The sequence below is a fragment of the Phaseolus vulgaris genome, chromosome 5 (genome assembly GCF_000499845.2).
Source record: "Phaseolus vulgaris cultivar G19833 chromosome 5, P. vulgaris v2.0, whole genome shotgun sequence".
Classification (NCBI taxonomy): domain Eukaryota; kingdom Viridiplantae; phylum Streptophyta; class Magnoliopsida; order Fabales; family Fabaceae; genus Phaseolus; species Phaseolus vulgaris.
The window spans coordinates 40261259-40284309 of NC_023755.2; the positions used below are offsets into that span (position 1 = coordinate 40261259).

Consider the following 23051-nt stretch of genomic DNA (forward strand, 5'->3'; position numbering starts at 1 on the left):
CCGTGCAAAATCTCTCTCAGCGTACTCAAGTGTTCTCAAAGCGTAAAGAAGTGTTCTGAACGGGCGTACCTCATAAGTTCGTTAGAGTTCCTTATATACCTGAGCACTTTCTCTCTCCTAACGGTTACACCTTTGGACACGTGGCTCGCATCCAGCTGTACACGTGTCACCATCTGGAGTCACCTTCTTACTTGAGCGTCAACTCTACTCTTCAAGCTATTTGACTAAGTTACCCCGTCGAGGAGCAACTACAACTTCCTTGGAGCGCGACCTCTTAAGTGGCGAGTGCGGGGTGTCACCATACACACCTTCCCTGTGGTCTCGCTTGTTGCTTATGATGATCTGCTTCACTCGTGCATCATGCATGTTCTGGTAAACTGTTCCCTTGCCTCAACCTCTGGCTAGGGAATGATCGTCTGATAACCTCGCCTTTCGTATTAGTACCTCTTGAAAGCCTTAAGCAAGTCTTCCTGATCTTTCGGCGATGTGCCCCTTTCGGCGGTCTCAAACCACCTGATATCCTAAAACTCACACGGCGACTACGACGCAAGGCTGGTGACCGCCGGTTATAAACTCGCATACGGCGACTATGACGCAAACCTGGTGACCGCTGGTTATAAACTCGCAACCGGCGACTACGACGCAAGCCTGGTGACCGCCGGTTATAAACTCGCAACCGGCGACTACGACGCAAACCTGGTGACCGCCGATTATAAACTCGCAACCGGCGACTATGACGCAAGCCTGGTGACCGCCAGTTATATATACTGGAGAACGCCAAGCTGACAACTGGCGACGACACAAACTTCCCGATGTGCTTCCCTTCTGTCATCCAGATGTCCCGCTCAACACGCCTATGTTATCGCTTGCTGCCACGTCATCATTTCGACCATCTGATCAGTACAAAAAGAAATAGTATAATCAATTTATCAATTTGAAAACTTAAGAGCAAATTTAAAATTTAGGAGACCAAAATCAAAATTATTCAAAAAATTTAGACTACAAACATAATTAAGCAAAAATATATTATTTTATTCTATGATTACACGTGTGCATGTATACATCTAATTTTTTTAAATGTCTTTCATTTCTCTCCTACATGATGGAAACAAGTTTTTGAAAGAAAAATCAATAATAAGAAATGTAATTCAAATATTTTTAATATCAATATCTCATATTAAAATTGAGAAATCGCATGAGAATTGATGAATTATGCTTATTAATTTAAAATTTGAATTATATCAAAACTTTTTCTATAGATAGTTTACCCTTTATTTGTTTGTGTTTGTTCTTTATTTGTGATGATCGTGTTTTACACGGGAGCAGATGAGATTGCAGGTAATAGAACTCCTTAGTGAGCAGCTGAGGATGAGATAGTTTTATTTGAATGTTTTGTTTTGTTGTTAAAACTTTTAATGTATATATTAAATCCCTATGAAGAGGGATATTTCTTTTGAGATACACATATGAGAAAGTAGTATATGTTATTTGTAATTAGATATTGTTTGTTTTAATATATGAGTAAAAATTAGGATGTTACAGTGTGAATAGAAAATCAAACTTCATTACCATGTATCATAGAGTGACATAGAATATTGAAGTATAACAGATCTTTCACCATAAATTAAATTAAGAACGAGATTAAGAGTTTAATCTTAGCTAGAAAAAAAATTATTTATTACATATATAAGATGATGGAGAAAGCATTGGGATTATTGTTGTATTAGCATAATATGGCAATGCAACTATAAGTACTTCCCTAGTATGATTTATCTTCTTGTCTTATCTGCACAAACCACAACCTTTTAAGCTTCTAAAATATAAACATTAATTCCAGAAAAAAAGAAGAAGCAATGGAAAACAGAAAACATGTGAAACATCAGATATAATAAGAACACATAATGTAAGAAAAAACTATAAGAAGCCACATTTAGTGTTATGTTTTTGATGAAACTACTTCTATTTCCATCATGAATATATCTGCTCATGTAATGGTTTTCGAAATTATTTACATGTTTTTCTAAAATTTCACATGAAATGATGCATTTATGTAATTTTATAATAAAATAAAACATAAAATTTATATATTATGAAATATTTTTATTTTTAGTCAATGTAATCTTAAAGTTTAAGGTTTAGTAAGTAGAAATCCTAAATCTTAAATTCTAAATCACAAACTCTAAATTTTAAATTTTAAACTTTCGAACAAGAAAAAGTTCGAGATACAATGAAATATATTTTTTAATATTTTTGTTTTGGTTTTAATAAAAAAGTAATGGTGAAAAGGTAGAATTTTGTAGAGGTTAATCTAAAATGAGTTTTGTTAACAAAATACATAAATAAAAGTGTGTTAATTATATTTCTTAAATCATATATATTATTAAAGAAGTCTTACCAGCAGGTGGAGGTGAAAGAGGTGGAGGTGGTGGAGGTGGTGGAGGTATAGGTGGCATTTGAGTAGGATACACACACTGGTTCAAAGATGGTAAGAGACAAGCTCCTAAAGTTGATGCATCAACATCAGAATCACTCAAACAACTTTGTGCACTGACTTGAGAGCAGGTTTTCAACACAGTTTGAAATTTTACTGTCTGAATGATAACCGGCAAATATTCGACTTTTGTGGGTTTAAGGTTTAGGATTTGGAACGAGCAGAGTCATAAAACGAGGCTTTATGATCTGCCAAGCATGCTTCCATGGAATCAAAAATGCAGTGAGACAACCCAGTTGGGTTACGGATTCCACCCTCATAGTGCATTGGATCACTGTATGTTTCAGCAACATGTGAGCTGCAATGTGTCACAAACCTCTTGAATCTTGGAGATTCGTACGCTTCAGGTTGCCCACTAAGTGTTTGATAAATGGCTTTGCTAATACCAACTCCAGCATCTTCAGCAAGATCATTGATTTCACCAGTTCCACCAATTCCATGATCTTTTGCAGGATTAGTTGCTACAGAAATTCCTGCTTCTTTTGCAGGATCAATGGTTTCAACAATTGCAGCATCTTCTGCCTCTTCTGCAACTACCACACTTAGGATCAAGAACAGAGTAATTAGTATGGCTCTCATTTTCTCCCTCAATTGGATTTCCAGTGATAAACCAATTTACAGTTTTAGATTTTGTTTGGTGCTGAGGTACATGAATTTTACAGTATATATAGAAAAATGTAGAAACCATGAACATGTTTATTATACAAATTTATAACGACCTTTCATCTTTATTACACAACCTGACTCATTTGTTTTTCAAGAGTTAAAAATATATCTACCTCTCTAACAATAAAATAAAATTAATGTATTTAATATACTATGATAAAAATCTATACGATAAAAACATTTCATAATTTATGTTAGAATTTATATTAAATAAAAATAAAAATATTTTATAGTATTTAAGTAAATTTTATCTTGAAAATTGTTTTTATAAAGTTTAAAGTATATTAATATACTAAAAATATTGTAATATTTGTATTTATTTTTTTTAGTTTTTAAAAATATTATTATAACGATATATATATATATATAATATATATACGATACAAGAAAATTAGTAATTTAAAGATAGAAAAAATTAGTCATTTATTAAATTAAATACTAATTTAAAGATTAAAAAATTATTAGTATTGAATGTGATTTCTATATTAATAAAATATTATAAAATAGTTTTTAAATTGAAATTTAAATTAGTTACTAAATTTTAGTTATTAATATTTAGATTCTAAATTAGTATTAAAAAATTAAAAGAAATTAATTTAGAATATACGTAATTAGTAACTAAAACATTAATAACTAGTAATTAGATACCAATTTAAAAATTATTTTATAATTTTTTTTTATTAATAATAGAAACTACTTTAGATATCAATAGTTTTTTAAATTATAAAATGGTAGTCTCTAATTTAGTCAATATAGGAACTAATTATTTTGATCACTAAAATTAATTTCTATTTAATAATTTCTTTATATATATATATATATAATAATAATAATAATAATTTCTAAGAAAAGAGACCTGATGAGAAGAAAAATAGTTACGTAATTATTATTTTTCATTATGTTAAATAAGTTATCAAGCATTTGTGATAAAAAAAAATATATAAATAAAAAATATTTTACAGCCCTTTCGGGTATTGGATGGACCAAAAACTCCCATTAAAAAATAATGTTTAATTTGGAAAAATTGGGTTCAAAAAGAGGTCGATCCTTCATTAAAATTAAGAGTTAATTCATTATTATATTACAACACGGTTATAACTAAAATTGTTTGTTTAGAACGACAATTATATAAAAATACATTTTTATGGTAAATTAAATATATAAAAATACAAACACATATAAATTGAAAATACGTAATTATATTAATTAGTTACAAGACTATATTTTAATAAACACAATTAATTGACAAAAGAACTATATAATTCATGTAGTTAAATTTATTTAGTAGGAAAACAATTTTGTTATAGTTGAAGAATAAATTTTCGTTAAATGACAAATTGTATAATTATATTTTTGAGTCTCTTTTTAAAAATAGATTTTTTTCCATTAGTTACTAAATTAGACTCTCTTAAAACGTATTGGGTGATTACGAGTAATATAAGATAATTAAGAAAAAAGTTGGTAAAAATATAATAGGATGACACAACAAACTTTTACATTATTCCAGTATTTTTTTTTTTGGATTACATGATATATTCATCAATTTCTGTGGACAATTAAACTTCGTTAAAAACTTAATTAACCATTTTTATTAGTTATTTTTTTGCAATTACATCTTTCAAATTTAAGGTGTTGGAGTTCATGATTGGTGGATATATTGTACAACATTTTTAAATTAGTTTTCATATGTTTTAAGTTTTAAATATTATATTTGAAATTTTTTTTTTATAAAAATATCTTTAGAATTCATGATTGAATTTAATATTTTATTTATACTCTAAATCATAAAAATTATATAAGAATCCAATGACACAACTAACATTAAATATTTTATAATAAGTTGCAACTTTGGTATGACGTGTGTTTGATATTTACAATATTTATTAAATGTAAATATATAAATGTATATACGTTTAAGATGTAATATGTTATTTTGTGTATGAACAACTCAACATTTCTTCCATGAATTTAATTAAGTTACATAGCTTTTCAAAATTTATTAAAATTTTAAATATGTTTTTAATTATCCAAATTGGTTACATATTGTTTCTTTTTGGTGATTCGATTAAAATTTTTCATAGAGGAGTAACATGATGAATTTGATTTAAGTAAAGAAGTTTTCATTGGTGTTAGTGTATCACACTTTAGAGTTAGAGTGAGATTAAAATAGGAAATATCACAACAAAATAGAAGACCAAAACAAATAGTTTCCACAATTTAGAGGAGAAAAAAAGACATTTAAGTATTTGATAAATTTTCAAAAAATTATGACACTTAATTAAATATATATATATATATATAAATACTAAGTAGATAATAGTTTTTCACATCATCATCACTAATGTAGTTCAATATCAAGAACTAAAAATAACATTTGATAAAATTGAAAAACTAAAAAAATGAAATTTTTAATTGAAGGACAAAAGTGATCCTGCCGGTTGACCAGAGCGCAAGAGCCTTGCCACGTCGATGGTTTCTCCTTCTGGATCGGCTTTGCACCACACTAGCTTCCGTCCTTCGCACCTCGATTCTCCTCAAGAACCTGAAAAAGACAGAGTGGCGCCGCTGCCGCCGATCGCGCTCCGACGCTCAAGTCAGTGACGGAACCACAAAAAATCTAAGAGAGAAAAGCTAAAACTCAAGGAACCGTGCAAAATCTCTCTCAGCGTACTCAAGTGTTCTCAAAGCGTAAAGAAGTGTTCTGAACGCGCGTACCTCATAAGTTCGTTAGAGTTCCTTATATACCTGAGCACTTTCTCTCTCCTGACGGTTACACCTCTGGACACGTGGCTCGCATCCAGCTGTACACGTGTCACCATCTGGAGTCACCTTCTACTTGAGCGTCAACTCTACTCTTCAAGCTATTTGACTAAGTAACCCCGTCGAGGAGCAACTACAGCTTCCTTGGAGCGCGACCCCTTAAGTGGCGAGTGCGGGGTGTCACCATACACATCTTCCCTGTGGTCTCGCTTGCCGCTTATGATGATCTGCTTCACTCGTGCATCATGCATGTTCTGGTAAACTGTTCCCTTGCCTCAACCTCTGGCTAGGGAATGATCGTCTGATAACCTCGCCTTTCGTATTAGTACCTCTTGAAAGCCTTAAGCAAGTCTTCCTGATCTTTCGGCGATGTGCCCCTTTTGGCAGTCTCAAACCACCTGATCTCCTAAAACTCACACGGCGACTACGACGCAAGGCTGGTGACCGCCGGTTATAAACTCGCATACGGCGACTACGACGCAAGCCTGGTGACCGCTGGTTATAAACTCGCAACCGGCGACTACGACGCAAGCCTGGTGACCGCCAGTTATATATACTGGAGAACGCCAAGCTGACAATTGGCGACTACACAAACTTCCCGATGTGCTTCCCTTCTGTCATCCAGATGTCCCGCTCAACACGCCTATGTTATCGCTTGCTGCCACGTTATCATTTCCGACCACCTGATCGGTACACAAGCCCCCCAGTCTTAGGCTGGGACTTGACCAGCGAAAAGACTAAGAGGTCACGCCATCGTCGATCTACGTGGCACTGATGCAGATTTCCGTACATCCGTACCCTCTGCTTCTCTGACGCTCCACCAACCTCCTTTCCCATCGCTCGACACATGGCTTTCATCAACGGTCATCTTCAGCTGGCGTTTGCGCTTCCGAAAACGTTAGAAAACCCTTAAACCCTATCGCGCTTCTCACTGTTCCATCACCTTTCTGCATTCTCAAGCGTTCTAAGTTTTTCTCTGCAACCCACGAAACTTCTTAACTCTCTCAATCTCCAACTTTCTTCAACGCTCATCCGATCATAAAAAGGTAACTCTTTTACGCCTTCTGTTGATACTTGTTGCATTTTAACCGATTCGCATCATCCATTATCTATCTGGAGCATACGTTGTGGGCTGTTTTTTCCTTTCCTCCTCCCTCGTAACTTAGGGTTTCGTCTTCCATCACGTTCATCCCAGCGAACTCATGTTCGTTCGTTCTTCTTTCTTCGTCTTCAATCGAGTCGTTCTCTGCAATCTTTGTTCATCCCTCTCCTTTTTTTTTTCTTTGCAGTTCCTGCGATGGCTCGCACGAAGTCCACCGCGAACCCCCCTCCTTCATCGCGAAACCCTCTACCCCAAACGCGTAGGGTTGCCCCTGGGGTAAATCCTCCACTAGTGCGCAACCCACCTCGAGCCTCCGGTGCCCCTTCTGCACAGGCTGAGAGGCCTGCTCCTTCTCAAGCCAATCCTCCCCAAGCAACTCCACCAGTCGCCGGAGGAGCCTCCCTACCTCCAAGAGACTACAAGGAACTCTACCCTTGGACCACCCCAACCCTATTAAAAGAGACTTCTTCAATAAACACAGAGTTGGGCGTGCACCGGCTAAGGAAGGGAGACCAGTCCGACCTTTCCTTCCATAAGGAGCACGATAGCAAAGTGGCTGTGCTGCCCTGCCTCCCGGATGAACTGGTCTGTGCGGACGATAAGGGGAGCAACGACGATTGTTCTGCTTCATCTACACCACCGTGTTCAAGAAGGTGAAGCTTAGGCTTCCTTTCACCCACTTCGAGAGGGAGCTGCTAACTGAGCTCGATATCGCCCCCGCCCAGCTTCATCCCAACAGCTGGGCGTTTATAAGGGCGTTCCAAATTCTTTGTGTACACCTGCTGTTACCGGGCTCAGTCGACGTCTTTCTCTTCTTATTTGAGGCAAAAAACCCTGGAGATCGCCTCTGGGTAAGCCTGAACGGGATTGCTGGGAGATCCATCTTCTCAATCTTCCAGCAGTCTTACAAAGATTGGAAGGGAAAGTTCATGAAGGTGTGCCAAAACGACCAAGATCCTTCACTGCTCGACGGCTTCCCTTTATATTGGGTACATAAGGGGGACAAGGACGCTAAGGACAGCTTCAGAAGACCAAGGAGCCCTGACAACATGGGGAAGTTGGACAGAGACCTTTGCCTCTTCTGGAAGAGTGTCGCTGCCGCCAACATCATCTTCCCTACTGCCTCAATCATTTCCTACGAGTTCTTCGAAACCCAGCTTGAAATACATATAGGTTAGCTCCTACCTCCACACCAAGTCCTTCACTTCAAGTTAATACCTAACTTAGCGCCTTCCCCGCTCTGCTTTGGCATTCTATTACTCTGTGTTGACTCTGATCTTTTAACCATGTATCGCTTGTGTTGTCTCTGCATAAATGCGCTTATATTTCAGTTTCTGTTTTGATTGCTCAACCGTGCTTTACCTCATGCAGATAACATGTTGGGAAAAGGGAAATTAGCAAAACTGAGGACGATCGCCCGATCTCACAAACTGGCGGCGGGCTCCCAAGCTGCGCCCAATTCGGTGGTGGCGATCGCCGCTGCTCAAGAAAAAACACCCCCCCGAGGTGCAACCTCCTCCGGGGTACCACCCGCCCCCCAAAGGAAGAAACTGGTCCTGAGGAGATCCAAAAGGAAAATTACTCAGGTGGTACAGGAGGATGAAGAGGATGATGAGGAAACCGAAGATGACCTTGTCACCAAAAGGAAAAGGGTAGCTCCCTCTTCACCTCTCGCAATCCCAACAACAACACCGCCCTCACCTCCGACTCCAACACAACCAGTCCAAGCAACACCCTTGGCCGTTGCACCCCCGGTGGTCGAAAGCAGCGACCCTAACTTCATGGAGAACCCTCCAAGCACCTCCACACCCTTCATGTCTGTTGGAGAGGGTCCTCATTCTACTGCTTCTATTGCTGGGGCTGCATTAGGCGAGGATGAGGGCGCTCATAATTCGCCAATTCTCATTACAGAGTCTCCGACTTCACTACAACGCCAAGAAGCCCCCCTTGCCCTTCCAACACAAGAGGGTGGTGGTGAAAGTCAGCAACAAGCTCCTCCAGCACCTCCAGCAGCAACAAACTCAAACCTCCCAACCTCCATCAGAGAGATCTTGGGGCCCTTCACAGCTAAACTAAAGATGATGGCGGAGGATCTCCCCTTGATCGTATCGAAGGCTGTGCAGGACTCCAACAAGAAACTCCAAGACGAGAACTCAGTGCTCAAAGAGTCAAACCTGATGACAAGAGCTGAGGCTGAGAAACTGTCTTGCAACTTGATGATGATGGAGCTGGACCATTCAAGGCTGGAGGACGCCATGGATGCTGAGCTCAGGAGCGCGCGAAGGCCTCCGATCTGCGCAAAAGACTGCAGCTCAAAGCCCAAGAGAAAATCGAGCTGGAGAGCAAACTGGTCCCTTACAGGCTCAAGGTGACCAACTTGGAGGCTGCCATGAAAGCAGATGCGATCAAGGTGGAAGGACTTTATCTTGCCTGAACTCACTCTAAGGTGAGAAGGACTTTATCTTGCCTGAACTCGCTCAACAGCGAGAAGGACTTTTTCTGATGCCTCAACCTGCCCAGGGTGTACATCTCCTCAACAATGATCTGGTCTTACTGGGTCAATATTGATGTTTCACTTAAAGGGGGGGAAAGGCATTTTCCTTCCCTTCCCACCATTTAAGGTCACGAACACCCCTGAATTTTCAGCTCATCTTGCTTGAACTCACTCTGCGGTGAGAAGGACTTTCTCTGGCCTGAACTCACTCTAAGGTGAGAAGGACTTTATCTTGCCTGAACTCGCTCAACGGCGAGAAGGACTTTATCTTGCCTGAACTCGCTCAACGGCGAGAAGGACTTTTTCTGGTGCCTCAACTTGCCCAGGGTGTACATCTCCTCCCCCCTGGATGCACTGAGGACTTTTAATTTTGCCTCTATCTACTGGTGCAGAGAGGTCTTTTAATCTTACCTCTATCTGCTGGTGCAGAGAGGTCTTTTAATCTGTTCTCGCCTGCACTCGCACAAAGTCGATGAGGACTTTATCTCTTTCTCGCCTCAAGACGCACGAGGGCGTTGAGGTCTTTAATCATTGCTGGTGCCTCCGATCGCCGAAAGACGATGAGGTCTTTCAAAATTTTAACTAGTGCCACCGATCGTCGAAAAACGATGGGGACTTTGAAACTTTTATCTGATGCCACCGATCGCCGAAAATCGATGGGGACTTTAAAACTTTTATCTAATGCCGCCGATCGTCGAAAAACGATGGGGACTTTAAAAACTTTTAACTGATGCCGCCAATCGCCGAAAGACGATGGGGACTTAAAAACTTTTGACTGATGCCGCCAATCGCCGAAGGACGATGAGGACTTTAAAACTTTTAACTGATGCCGCCAATCGCCGAAAGACGATGGGGACTTAAAAACTTTTGACTGATGCCGCCAATTGCCGAAGGACGATGGGGACTTTAAAACTTTTAACTGATGCCGCCAATCGCCGAAAGACGATGGGGACTTAAAAACTTTTAATTGAGAGCATGCAATACAACTTTGAACTCGCCTTAAATCACGTACGAGTGACAAGGTCTTTTTTCTACAAGCTTTCAACACAAACATGCATGCAAACTCAGAAACTTAAGCTTGAAAACTCTTCTTTTATTGGGTGGTCTCATTAAAAACCCTCCTTAGGGAAAAAAGAGTGCCCCCTTTCAAACTGTTTTAACATAAAGCATGTAAATCACTTCATGTTCGTTTTTACTTACAAAGCTTTAACTGTAATATAATTTGAGATGTGTGGCGTTCCAAGTACGAGGAATCACCCCCTTCTAACGTCTCTAAGCGGTAGGCGCCGTTCCCGAACGCCTCGGTTATTCTAAACGGTCCTGTCCACTTTGGCGATAACTTGTTCTCCATCTCGTACTGATGGGCCTTCCTCATCACCAGGTCGCCCTCTCTAAACTGCCTTGACATTACCCTGGAGTTGTATCTTCGTTCAATCCTCCTTTTTACTGCCTCAGCTTTTACTCTTGCCTCATCCCTGACCTCATCCAGTAAATCCAGATTCAACCTTCTTTCTTCATTTGAGTCTTCTGCTACAAAGTTTTGGAATCTCGGCGAGCTCTCCTGGATTTCGACTCGAATCATTGCATCACATCCATAAACCAAGCTAAACGGTGTCTCGTGGGTTCCTGACTGCTCAGTGGTATGGTACGCCCAAACTATGCGGGGTACCTCTTCAGCCCACGACCCCTTAGCTTTCTCTAGCCTTCTTTTCAAACCTCTCAGCAACACCCGATTGGCAGACTCTACTTGGCCATTTGTTTGTGGGTGCTCGACGGATGCAAACACCTGCTGTATTCCCACCTCCTCGCACAGCTTCTTCAGTAGGTGACTTGCAAACTGAGTCCCATTATCCGACACCAGGCGCTTAGGCACACCAAACCGACACACAATGTTCTTCCATACAAAGGTCTCGATCTTGTGTGCGGTGATCTGGGCTACTGGCTCTACTTCGATCCACTTGGTGAAATATTCAATTGTCACCACCAAGTATTTCATCTGCCTGACCGCCAATGGGAAAGGTCCCAGAATGTCAATTCCCCAAGTATGAAATGGCCAAGGGCTGTAAATTGACTTCAGCTATTCTGGGGGCGCCTTGTGCCAATCGGCGTGCTGTTGGCATTGCTTGCAACACTGAGCATACTTCTTGCAGTCTTCCCTCATCGTTGGCCAATAATAACCTGCACGGAGAGTTCTTGCAGCCAGAGCTCGACCCCCGACGTGACTCCCACATATACCTTCATGGAGCTCGGCCATAATTCTAGTGCATTTTTCTCCGTGCACACATTCTAGGAGTGGGTGTGTAAACCCAAACCTGTACAACTCGCCATCGATCATGGTGAACTTGCTAGAGTTCTTCTTTATCCTTTTAGCCTCCATCGGATCCAGCGGGAGAAGGCCATCTGTCAGGCAGCGCTTGTACTGTGTTATCCATGTGTCTAGCTCATGCGTAGCGCAGACCTGCGTCATGTTCACCCTGTCCCCCTGACACGCTTTTATTCTCGGCGATCTCAAGGTCTCCTGGGTCAAGGACCTGTGACTCCTCGCCGCTTTCTCCATCGACTTGCTTATCTGAAGAACTAGGTGGTCTGCCACAAATGCTCTAGGCATCTTCAGAGTTTCTTGGATCACCGTCCTCTGCCTACCCCCCTTGCCCGAACTGACGAGCTTGGCTAGCAAGTCTGCTCGGACATTTTGTTCTCTGGGCACATGCACTACTTCAAATGAGACAAAGGAACTCTTCAACTCCTGCACATACTCATAGTAAGCCGTCATTTGTGGATCTTTGGCCTGGAACTCGCCTGTTACTTGTCCCGTGACTAACAATGAGTCACTCTTGGCCATCAACACCCTAGCCCCCATCTCCTTAGCCAACAAAATTCCGGCGATCAGCGCCTCATACTCTGCTTGATTGTTGCTGGCTTTAAAAGCAAATCTCAAGGATTGTTCTATCAGCACGCCGTTGGGGCCTTCCAGAATGACTCCAACACCGCTACCCTGCTGGTTAGTCGATCCGTCCACCGAAAGCACCCAACGAAAATCGTCCCCTTCGACTCGTGCTGCTTCTGACGAGAGCTCGACCACAAAATCAGCGAAAATCTGCCCCTTGATCGGTCCTCGGGGCTCATATTTGATGTCGAACTCTGACAGCTCTACCGCCCACTTCACCATTCTCCCAGCTACATTAGGTTTCTTCAGGACTTTCTGGATGGGCAAGTCATCAACAGCATCGTAAAACTGTTAAAATAGTGGCGCAACCTCCTCGCCGAAAATACTACAGCCAGTGCAGCTTCCTCCAAGGCCTGATACCTCACCTCCGGGCCTTGCAACACCTTGCTGACGAAATAGATAGGCTTCTGAGCCTGGTCTTGATCTTGGGCGAGCACCGCACTCACCGCCCTCTCAGTCACAGCAAAATACAACCTGAGAGGGGTTCCTACCATGGGTTTGCACAAAACTGGCGGGCTCGCCAGGTACTTTTTAAGCTTCACAAAGGCCTCTTCACACTCCTTCGACCAGACAAACTTGTTGTTTCACCTTAAACATTGGAAGTACGGATGACCCTTCTCTCCACTAGCTGATACGAAATGAGACAGGGCGGCCATCCGACCTGTAAGTTGCTGCACCTCCTTCATGGCAGCCGAGCTCCTCATTGCCAAGATGGCAGCGCACTTATCAGGACTTGCCTCTATTCCTCTTTCAGTTAAGAGAAAACCTAAGAACTTCCCTGCCTCCACGCCGAAAATGCACTTCTCGGGGTTTAGCTTTAATCTGAACTTGGCAATCGTGGTGAACAACTCTTCCAGATCTGAGACGTGATTGCTCTTCTCTAACGAGGTCACGACCATATCATCTACGTACGCTTGCACATTCCTTCTCAGCATCGGTGCAAGTACCTTATCCATCAATATTTGGTACGTGACTCCCGCATTTTTCAGCCCGAAGGGCATCACCTTGTAACAGTAGCACGACCTCTCAGTCATGAAGGCAGTTTTTTCTTCATCCATAGGATGCATCTTTATCTGATTATACCCCGAGAAGGCGTCCAGAAAACTCAGCAACTTGCACCCTGCTGCACTCTCGACCAGGGCATCTATGCTTGGCAAAGGGTATGAATCCTTTGGACAAGCCTTGTTCAGGTCTGTGAAGTCGACGCACATGCGCCACTTCCCGTTGCTCTTCTTCACCAGTACGACATTAGCTAACCATTCAGGGTACTGGACCTCCCTGATATGGCCTGCGACGAGGAGCTTCTGCGTTTCATCCCTAATCGTCTGTCTCCTCTCCTCGTTAAACTTCCTTCTTCTTTGTCGCACTGGTCTGACTTGCGTGTCCATCGCCAAATGGTGACACAAGAAGTCGGGGTCAATTCCCGGCATGTCTAAAGCAGACCATGCAAAAGCATCCAGATGCCTTTCTATCACCTTGGCGATCTGGTCTTGTAGCTCTTTTCTCAAAGATCTTTCCAACTTGAAGACCTTACCCCCGATCTCCCTCTCGAGCCACTCTTCGACGGGGGCGGGCCTGGCTTCCCTGGCGATCCCCGATTCCCTCGCTTCCTCTAGGCGGTTTCTCGCTTCTTCCCCCCGATCACCGTTTTCTCCCCCTGTTTCAGCGTCTACCATAACGACATCGCCGTTGGCGGTCACCTCCATCGCCGTCGACCTGGGCTCCACACCGGGGGGCGGCGTGGTCGTGATGTAACTCACTGACCTCTTATTCTTCAGGCTATTCTCATAACACTTCTTCGCTTCCTTCTGGTCAGATTTGATGGTGATCACCACCCCCTCCATAGATGGAAACTTAACCTTCATGTGCCTGGTCGAGGGCACAACTCCTATTCTGTTGAGTGTTGGCCTTCCCAACAAAATGTTATACGCCGAGGGGGCGTTCACGACGAGGTACTTGATCTTCTCCGTCCTCGAGGCCGCCCCGTCTGTGAACGTAGTTCTCAACTCGATATACCCCCTGACCTCCACCTGATCGCTAGCGAACCCATACAAGTATCCTCCATAGGGCCTTAACTGGTCAAGGGGTAGTTGCAACTGCGTGAAAGTCGGCCAGAACATTACATCTACCGAGCTTCCCTGGTCCACCAGTACCCGGTGGACTTTCCTTCCCGCCGTGATTAGCGAGACAACTATGGGATCGTTGTCATGAGGCACAACGTCCCTGAGATCTTCTTTTGTGAACGTGATGTCCACGTCTAGCGAGTGATCCTCGAACATGTCCACCGTCATCACAGACTTTGCGTATTTCTTCCGCTGTGATGCAGTGATTCCACCACCCGAGAAACCTCCAGCGATGGTGTGGATCTCGACATGGGTTGGCACCTCGTGCTGCTGACCCTCCCCACTCGCCGGCTGGAAGCTCGACGCACCCCCTGTCCTCCTGTGCAGCAGGTAATCATTCAAGAAACCGCTCTTGACCAGGTCGTCGAGCTGGTATCCCAGGGCCAAACACGAATCAACGGTGTTATGTTGGGAATGACGATCAGATCCGTCAACCCCATGACAAACTTGTGCTTTGGTGGGCGGTTGTACTCCCTGGGGCGCCCTGGGCCCCTTCCCTTGTTTTTCTTTGGATCGTAAGGATGGCGAGTCCTTTGATCCCTCTTGGTCGCCGCCGTCTCCAGCACCCTCTGCGGCTGGATTCAGGTTTGGGCTCGTGGCCTAGCAGGAGCCACGCTCCCTCTTTTCTCGACGACCTCACTCTCGTCGGCGATGTGGGCCACCGCAAGTCACTTAACTTCAGTAAACGTGGCGGGGTGGGCCCTAATCAACGCCTCACAGAAGGGTCCCGACAGCACGCCCTTTTTGAAGGCGTACACCAACATCTCCTCGTCTTTAGCAGGCGAGCGGACCATCTGTGCTCCAAAGCGATTCAAGTAGTCCCTGAGGGACTCTCCCTGGTACTGCCTTACGTCGAACAAATCATAAGATACCCTAGGTGGCGCCTTGTTCACAATGTACTGGTCGACGAAGAGCTTCGAAAATTGCTGGAAATTGGTTATGTGACCTGTAGGCAGGCTAATAAACCATTCCAGCGCCGTTCCCTGGAGCGTGCTCACAAACATCTTGCAATATACAGCATCTGAGCCTCCTGACAGCATCATCTGCGTGTGGAACGTAGTGAGATGTGCTTCAGGATCCTCCACGCCGGTGAAAGAGGCTTTCACGGGTACTACGCTCGCAGGGATAAGCGTGTCCGTGATCGCCTGAGCAAACGGCATTGGGAAAACGCGCGGTGGCGATGACGGCGCAACCTCTTCAGCAACTGTGCGCCCTCTCTGCTCTTGAAGAGCTTGACGCAACTTCTTAGTTACTTTACTGAGCTCCTCGTTTCTGGCCTGAGAGGCGACCAGGTCCTCATGCATCTTTGCTTGCTCTATGCGCGATGCCTCCACATTTGCCTGCAACGCACGCATGATCTCCATCATCTGCGCCATGGTCATGGCGCCTTCTGCAGCAACTGGCACAACGGGACTTGAACGGTTGCTTCTCATCTTTCTCATGAAAAATCAGCAAATCAAACTCCAGCGAACAAAACCTTCACCAGCAAACGATCGATCCAGCAATCAATCGATCAAAACTCTCAAACTCCCAAGAACTTCCTCAAACGCAACCACAACAACACGCCGATAGATTCGAACGTCAAACCTTCACAGAAACTCGCAATCTCACCACGAACCTACCACTTCTCTAGCAAAACTCCCGATTCACCGATCAGAAACGCGAACGAACGGTAAAACCTCGATTCAACCGATCGAACACCGCACAAGCAGCAAGAAACTTCAAGAAACCGATCGAAAGCTCAAACGAACGGTGGAAAACTTCAAACTACCGATTAAAACCCAAACGAACGGTGGAAAACTTCAATTCACCGAACAGAAGCTCGAACGAACGGTGAAGAATGGTTGCACCAGCACACAACCACACAGAAACTGCAGAAACTTCAAGAACTCACGCTGTGGATGGGAACAGGTTTTACACGACCCCACGGTGGGCGCCTGATGATCCTGCCGGTTGACCAGAGCGCAAGAGCCTTGCCACGTCGATGGTTTCTCCTTCTGGATCGGCTTTGCACCACGCTAGCTTCCGTCCTTCGCACCTCGATTCTCCTCAAGAACCTGAAAAAGACAGAGTGGCGCCACTGCGGCCGATCGCGCTCCGACGCTCAAGTCAGTGACGGAACCACAAAAAATCTAAGAGAGAAAAGCTAAAACTCAAGGAACCGTGCAAAATCTCTCTCAGCGTACTCAAGTGTTCTCAAAGCGTAAAGAAGTGTTCTGAACGCGCGTACCTCATAAGTTCGTTAGAGTTCCTTATATACCTGAGCACTTTCTCTCTCCTGACGGTTACACCTCTGGACACGTGGCTCGCATCCAGCTGTACACGTGTCACCATCTGGAGTCACCTTCTACTTGAGCGTCAACTCTACTCTTCAAGCTATTTGACTAAGTTACCCCGTCGAGGAGCAACTACAGCTTCCTTGGAGCGCGACCCCTTAAGTGGCGAGTGCGGGGTGTCACCATACACACCTTCCCTGTGGTCTCGCTTGCCGCTTATGATGATCTGCTTCACTCGTGCATCATGCATGTTCTGGTAAACTGTTCCCTTGCCTCAACCTCTGGCTAGGGAATGATCGTCTGATAACCTCGCCTTTCGTATTAGTACCTCTTGAAAGCCTTAAGCAAGCCTTCCTGATCTTTCGGCGATGTGCCCCTTTCGGCGGTCTCAAACCACCTGATCTCCTAAAACTCACACGGCGACTACGACGCAAGGCTGGTGACCGCCAGTTATAAACTCGCATACGACGACTATGACGCAAACCTGGTGACCGTTGGTTATAAACTCGCAACCGGCGACTACGACGCAAGCCTGGTGACCGCCGGTTATAAACTCGTAACCGGCGACTACGACGCAAACCTGGTGACCGCTGGTTATAAACTCGCAACTGGCGACTATGACGCAAGCCTGGTGACCGCCAGTTATATATACTGGAGAACGCCAAGCTGACAACTGGCGACTACACAAACTTCCCGATGTGCTTCCCTTCTGTCATCCAGATGTCCCGCTCAACACGCCTATGTTATCGCTTGCTGCCACGTCATCATTTTCGACCACCTGATCGGTACAAAAAGAAATAGTATAATCAATTTATCAATTTGAAACTTAAGAGCAAATTTAAAATTTAGGAGACCAAAATCAAAATTATTCAAAAAATTTAGACTACAAACATAATTAAGCAAAAATATATTATTTTATTCTATGATTACACATGTGCATGTATACGTCTAATTTTTTTTAAATGTCTTTCATTTCTCTCCTACATGATGGAAACAAGTTTTTGAAAGAAAAATCAATAATTAAGAAATGTAATTCAAATATTTTTAATATCAATATCTCATATTAAAATTGAGAAATCGCATGAGAATTGATGAATTATGCTTATTAATTTAAATTTTGAATTATATCAAAACTTTTTATATAGATAACTTACCCTTTATTTGTTTGTGTTTGTTTCTTTATTTGTGATGATCGTGTTTTACACGGGAGCAGATGAGATTGCAGGTAATAGAACTCCTTAGTGAGCAGCTGGAGGATGAGATAGTTTTATTTGAATGTTTTGTTTTGTTGTTAAAACTTTTAATGTATATATTAAATCCCTATGAAGAGGGATATTTCTTTTGAGATACACATATGAGAAAGTAGTATATGTTATTTGTAATTAGATATTGTTTGTTTTAATATATGGGTAAAAATTAGGATGTTACAGTGTGAATAGAAAATCAAACTTCATTACCATGTATCATAGAGTGACATAGAATATTGAAGGTATAACATATCCTTCACCATAAATTAAATTAAGAACGAGATTAAGAGTTTAATCTTAGCTAGAAAAAAGAGATTATTTATTACATATATAAGATGATGGAGAAAACATTGCGATTATTGTTGTATTAGCATAATATGGCAATGCTAACTATAAGTACTTCCCCAGTATGATTTATCTTCGTGTCTCATCTGCACAAACCACAACCTTTTAAGCTTCTAAAATATAAACATTAATTCCAGAAAAAAAAGAAGAAGCAATGGAAAACATGTGAAACATCAGATATAATAAGAACACATAATGTAAGAAAAAACTATAAGAAGCCACATTAGTGTTATGTTTTTGAAAATCCTATAATATTAATTTATTTGATGAAACTACTTCTATTTCCATCATGAATATATCTGCTCATGTAATGGTTTTCGAAATTATTTACATGTTTTTCAAAAATTTCACATGAAATGATGCATTTATGTAATTTTATAATAAAATTTATATATTATGAAATATTTTTATTTTTAATCGATATAAGATCTTAGAATTTAGAGTTTAGTATGTGTAAACCCTAATCTTTAATTCTAAACCATAAACTCTAAACTCTAAAGTTTAAGTTTACGGAAAAAAAGAGTACAAGATACGATGAAATATTATTTTTTAATATTATTTTTTTTTGTTTTAATGAAAAAGTAGTGGTGAAAAGGTAGAATTTTGTAGAGGTTAATCTAAAATGAGTTTTGTTAACAAAATACAGAAATAAAAGTGTGTTAATTATATTTCTTAAATCATATATATTATTAAAGAAGTCTTACCAGGAGGTGGTGGAGGTGGAACTTGAGTAGGATACACACACTGGTTCAAAGATGGTAAGAGACAAGCTCCTAAAGTTGATGCATCAACATCAGAATCACTCAAACAACTTTGTGCACTGACTTGAGAGCAGGTTTTCAACACAGTTTGAAATTTTACTGTCTGAATGATAACCGGCAAATATTCGACTTTTGTGGGTTTAAGGTTTAGGATTTTGGAACGAGCAGAGTCATAAAACGAGGCTTTATGATCTGCCAAGCATGCTTCCATGGAATCAAAAATGCAGTGAGACAACCCAGTTGGGTTACGGATTCCACCCTCATAGTGCATTGGATCACTGCATGTTTCAGCAACATGTGAGCTGCAATGTGTCACAAACCTCTTGAATCTTGGAGATTCGTACGCTTCAGGTTGCCCACTAAGTGTTTGATAAATGGCTTTGCTAATACCAACTCCAGCATCTTCAGCAAGATCATTGATTTCACCAGTTCCACCAATTCCATGATCTTTTGCAGGATTAGTTGCTACAGAAATTCCTGCTTCTTTTGCAGGATCAATGGTTTCAACAATTGCAGCATCTTCTGCCTCTTCTGCAACTACCACACTTAGGATCAAGAACAGAGTAATTAGTATGGCTCTCATTTTCTCCCTCAATTGGATTTCCAGTGATAAACCAATTTACAGTTTTAGATTTTGTTTGGTGCTGAGGTACATGAATTTTACAGTATATATAGAAGAATGTAGAAACCATGAACATGTTTATTATACAAATTTATAACGACCTTTCATCTTTATTACACAACCTGACTCATTTGTTTTTCAAGAGTTAAAAATATATCTACCTCTAAACATAAAATAAAATTAATGTATTTAATATACTATGATAGAAATCTATAGGATAAAAACATTTATCTAAGTAAACTTTATCTTAGAAATTGTTTTTATAAAATTTAAAGTAGATTTCTTAATATACTAAAAATATTGTAATATTTGTATTTTTTTTTAGTTTTTAAAAAAAATCATTATAAGTATATCAATATACATATATATATATAATACAAGAAAATCATTAAATAGTAGTTTAAAGATAAAAAATAATTAGTCATTCACTAATTAAATACTAATTTAGAGATTAAAAAATTATTAGTATCGAATGTGGTTTTTATTATTAATAAAATATTATAAAATGGTTTCTAAATTGTTATTTAAATTAGCTACTAAAATTTTAGTTATTAATATTTTAGATTCTAAATTAGTATCTAAAAAAACTAATAGAGATTAATTTAGAACATAAGTAGTTAGTAGCTAAAACTTTATTAGTTAATAATTAGATACTAATTTAAAAATTATTTCATAAATTTTTATTAATAATAAAAATTACTTTAAAAATCAATAATTTTTTAAATTATAAAATGGTGATTTCTAATTTAATCGATATAAAACTAATTATTTTGATGAATAAAACTAATTTCTATTATATATATATATATATATATATATATATATATATATATATATATATATATATATATATACACACACAAGTGGGTTGAGTAAAATCATTTCTAAGAAAAGAGACGTGATGAGAAGAAAAATAGTTACGTAATTATTATTTTTCATTATATTAAATAAGTTATCAAGCATTTGTGATAAAAATATATATAAATAAAATATTTTACAGCCCTTTCGGGTATTGGATGGACTAAAATCTCCCATAAAAAATAATGTTTATTTTGGAAAAATTGGGTTCACAAAAGGTCGATCCTTCATTAAAATTAAGAGTTGATTCATTATTATATTACAACACGGTTATATTATAACTAAAATTGTTTGTTTAGAACGACAATTATATAAAAATATATTTTATGGTAAATTAAATATATAAAAATACAAACACATATAAATTGAAAATACGTAATTATATTAATTAGTTACAAGACTATATTTTTAATAAACAGAATTAATTGACAAAAGAACTATATAATTCATGCAGTTAAATTTATAATAAATTTTCGTTAAATGACAAATTGTATAATTATATTTTTAAGTCTCTTTTTAAAATTAGATTTTTTTTCCCATTAGTTACTAAATTAGACTCTTTTAAAACGTATTGGGTGATTACGAGTAATATAAGATAGTTAAGAAAAAAGTTGGTTTTTTTTTTTATCAGCAAATAGCAATGAAATTAAATGAGACCACTTCAGGGTGGTCCAACCCTTATACAACAAAACAGATTTTCTCAAAGAGCCTTTCCATCTACATATCAACCAAAAGACCTCCTACTCTCTATCTCATTTCAATCAATAATAAAAGAAACCCAAGAAACAACCTTTTACATAAAAACTAAACAGAATACATACATACCAAGGGTTCAAGACACCAATCAGAGAATGAGAAATTAGCTGACGGTATCTTTGATGAGATCCATGAACAAACCTTAATCTGTGTCAGAGAGAAAATTTCAGTGTGATCAACCACTCCACCTTTAAATAAACAATTATTCCTGTGTCTCCATATCTCACTAACCAACGCAATCCACAGGTTTCCCATAATAAGGTTAACTGAAATAGGTGCATCCAGAATCTTAAAATGTTCAAAATGAGACCCAGGATTCATACAATCCACTGATCTTATTCCTAACCAGTTATAACAGAGATTCCAAATTATCCAAGCAACTCTGCATTCGCAAAACAAATGATTTGTTGTCTCCTCTGACCTCCAAGCTGTGACTTGAGCTGAGGGGAGCGCCTTAATTTTCCAGAAAAATTTATATCTTAAGTCTTCCTCACTACCTTCTCCCCTTAAAAACCCATAAGCGGACTTAACTGAAAACTCAGTTGAAACGCTATCCTTCCAAACCCATCTATCCACTGTTTTCGTCTCTAGTGTCTTATTAGAGATCAACTCTAATAGGATAACACAACAAACTTTTACATTATTCCAGTATTTTTTTTTTGGATTACATGATATATTCATCAATTTCTGTGGACAATTAAACTTCGTTAAAAACTTAATTAACCATTTTTATTAGTTATTTTTTTGCAATTACATCTTTCAATACGTAGGCTCAAATTTGAGACATGATTTAAGGTGTTGGAGTTCATGATTGGTGGATATATTGTACAACGTTTTTAAATTAGTTTTTCATATGTTTTAAGTTTTAAATATTATATTTGAAAATAATTTGTTTATAAAAATATCTTTAGAATTCATGATTGAATTTAATATTTTATTTATACTCTAAATCATAAAAATTATATAAGAATCCAATGACACAACTAACATTAAATATTTTATAATAAGTTGCAACTTTGGTATGACGTGTGTTTGATATTTACAATATTTATTAAATGTAAATATATAAATGTATATACGTTTAAGATGTAATATGTTATTTTGTGTATGAATAACTCAACATTTATTTCATGAATTTAATTAAGTGACATAGCTTTTTAAAATTTATTAAAAGTTTAAATATGTTTTTAATTATCCAAATTGGTTACATATTGTTTCTTTTTGGTGATTCGATTAAAAATTTTCATAGATGAGTAACACGATGAATTTGATTTAAATAAAGGAGTTTTGATTGGTGTTAGTTTATTACACTTTTGAGTGAGATTTTACAAAGTAGGAGTAAAATAGGAAATATCACAATAAAATAGAAGACCAAAACAAATAGTTTCCACAATTTAGAAGAAAAAAGACATTTAAGTATTTGATAAATTTTCAAAAAATTATGACACTTAATTAAATATATATATATATATATAATACTAAGAAGATAATAGTTTTCCACATCATCATGACTAATGTAGTTTAATATCAAGAACTAAAAATAACATTTCATAAAATTGAAAAACTAAAAAAATGAATTTTTTTAATTGAAGGACAAAGGAAA

At 39.4% G+C, this 23051-nt stretch overlaps 1 protein-coding gene and 1 pseudogene across 4 annotated transcripts; both read right to left on the bottom strand.

The window, feature by feature from the left end:
* Nucleotides 1-1754: 1754 nt before the first annotated feature.
* On the bottom strand, nucleotides 1755-3145 carry LOC137836024 (nodulin-30-like; annotated as a pseudogene). Its single transcript, XR_011085179.1, has 2 exons — nucleotides 2396-3145; nucleotides 1755-1786 (listed from the first exon to the last, which is right to left on the bottom strand). The product of XR_011085179.1 is annotated as a nodulin-30-like (transcript).
* A 14322-nt stretch (nucleotides 3146-17467) lies between these two features.
* On the bottom strand, nucleotides 17468-19947 carry LOC137836025 (nodulin-30-like). Of its 3 annotated transcripts, XR_011085180.1 has the most exons (3): nucleotides 19156-19947; nucleotides 18433-18537; nucleotides 17499-17637 (listed from the first exon to the last, which is right to left on the bottom strand). XR_011085180.1 is itself a non-coding variant. In XM_068644831.1 (2 exons), the coding sequence occupies exons 1-2, from the start codon at nucleotides 19793-19795 to the stop codon at nucleotides 17624-17626; spliced, it is 654 nt and encodes a 217-aa protein (XP_068500932.1). In that variant the 5' UTR covers nucleotides 19796-19947; the 3' UTR covers nucleotides 17468-17623. The 3 variants fall into 3 exon arrangements, 2 of the variants coding, with proteins under 2 accessions (XP_068500932.1, XP_068500931.1); XM_068644831.1 differs by lacking the exon at nucleotides 18433-18537 and having other exon boundaries at nucleotides 17468-17637; XM_068644830.1 differs by lacking the exon at nucleotides 17499-17637 and having other exon boundaries at nucleotides 18292-18537.
* Between the last annotated feature and the right edge of the window lie 3104 nt (nucleotides 19948-23051).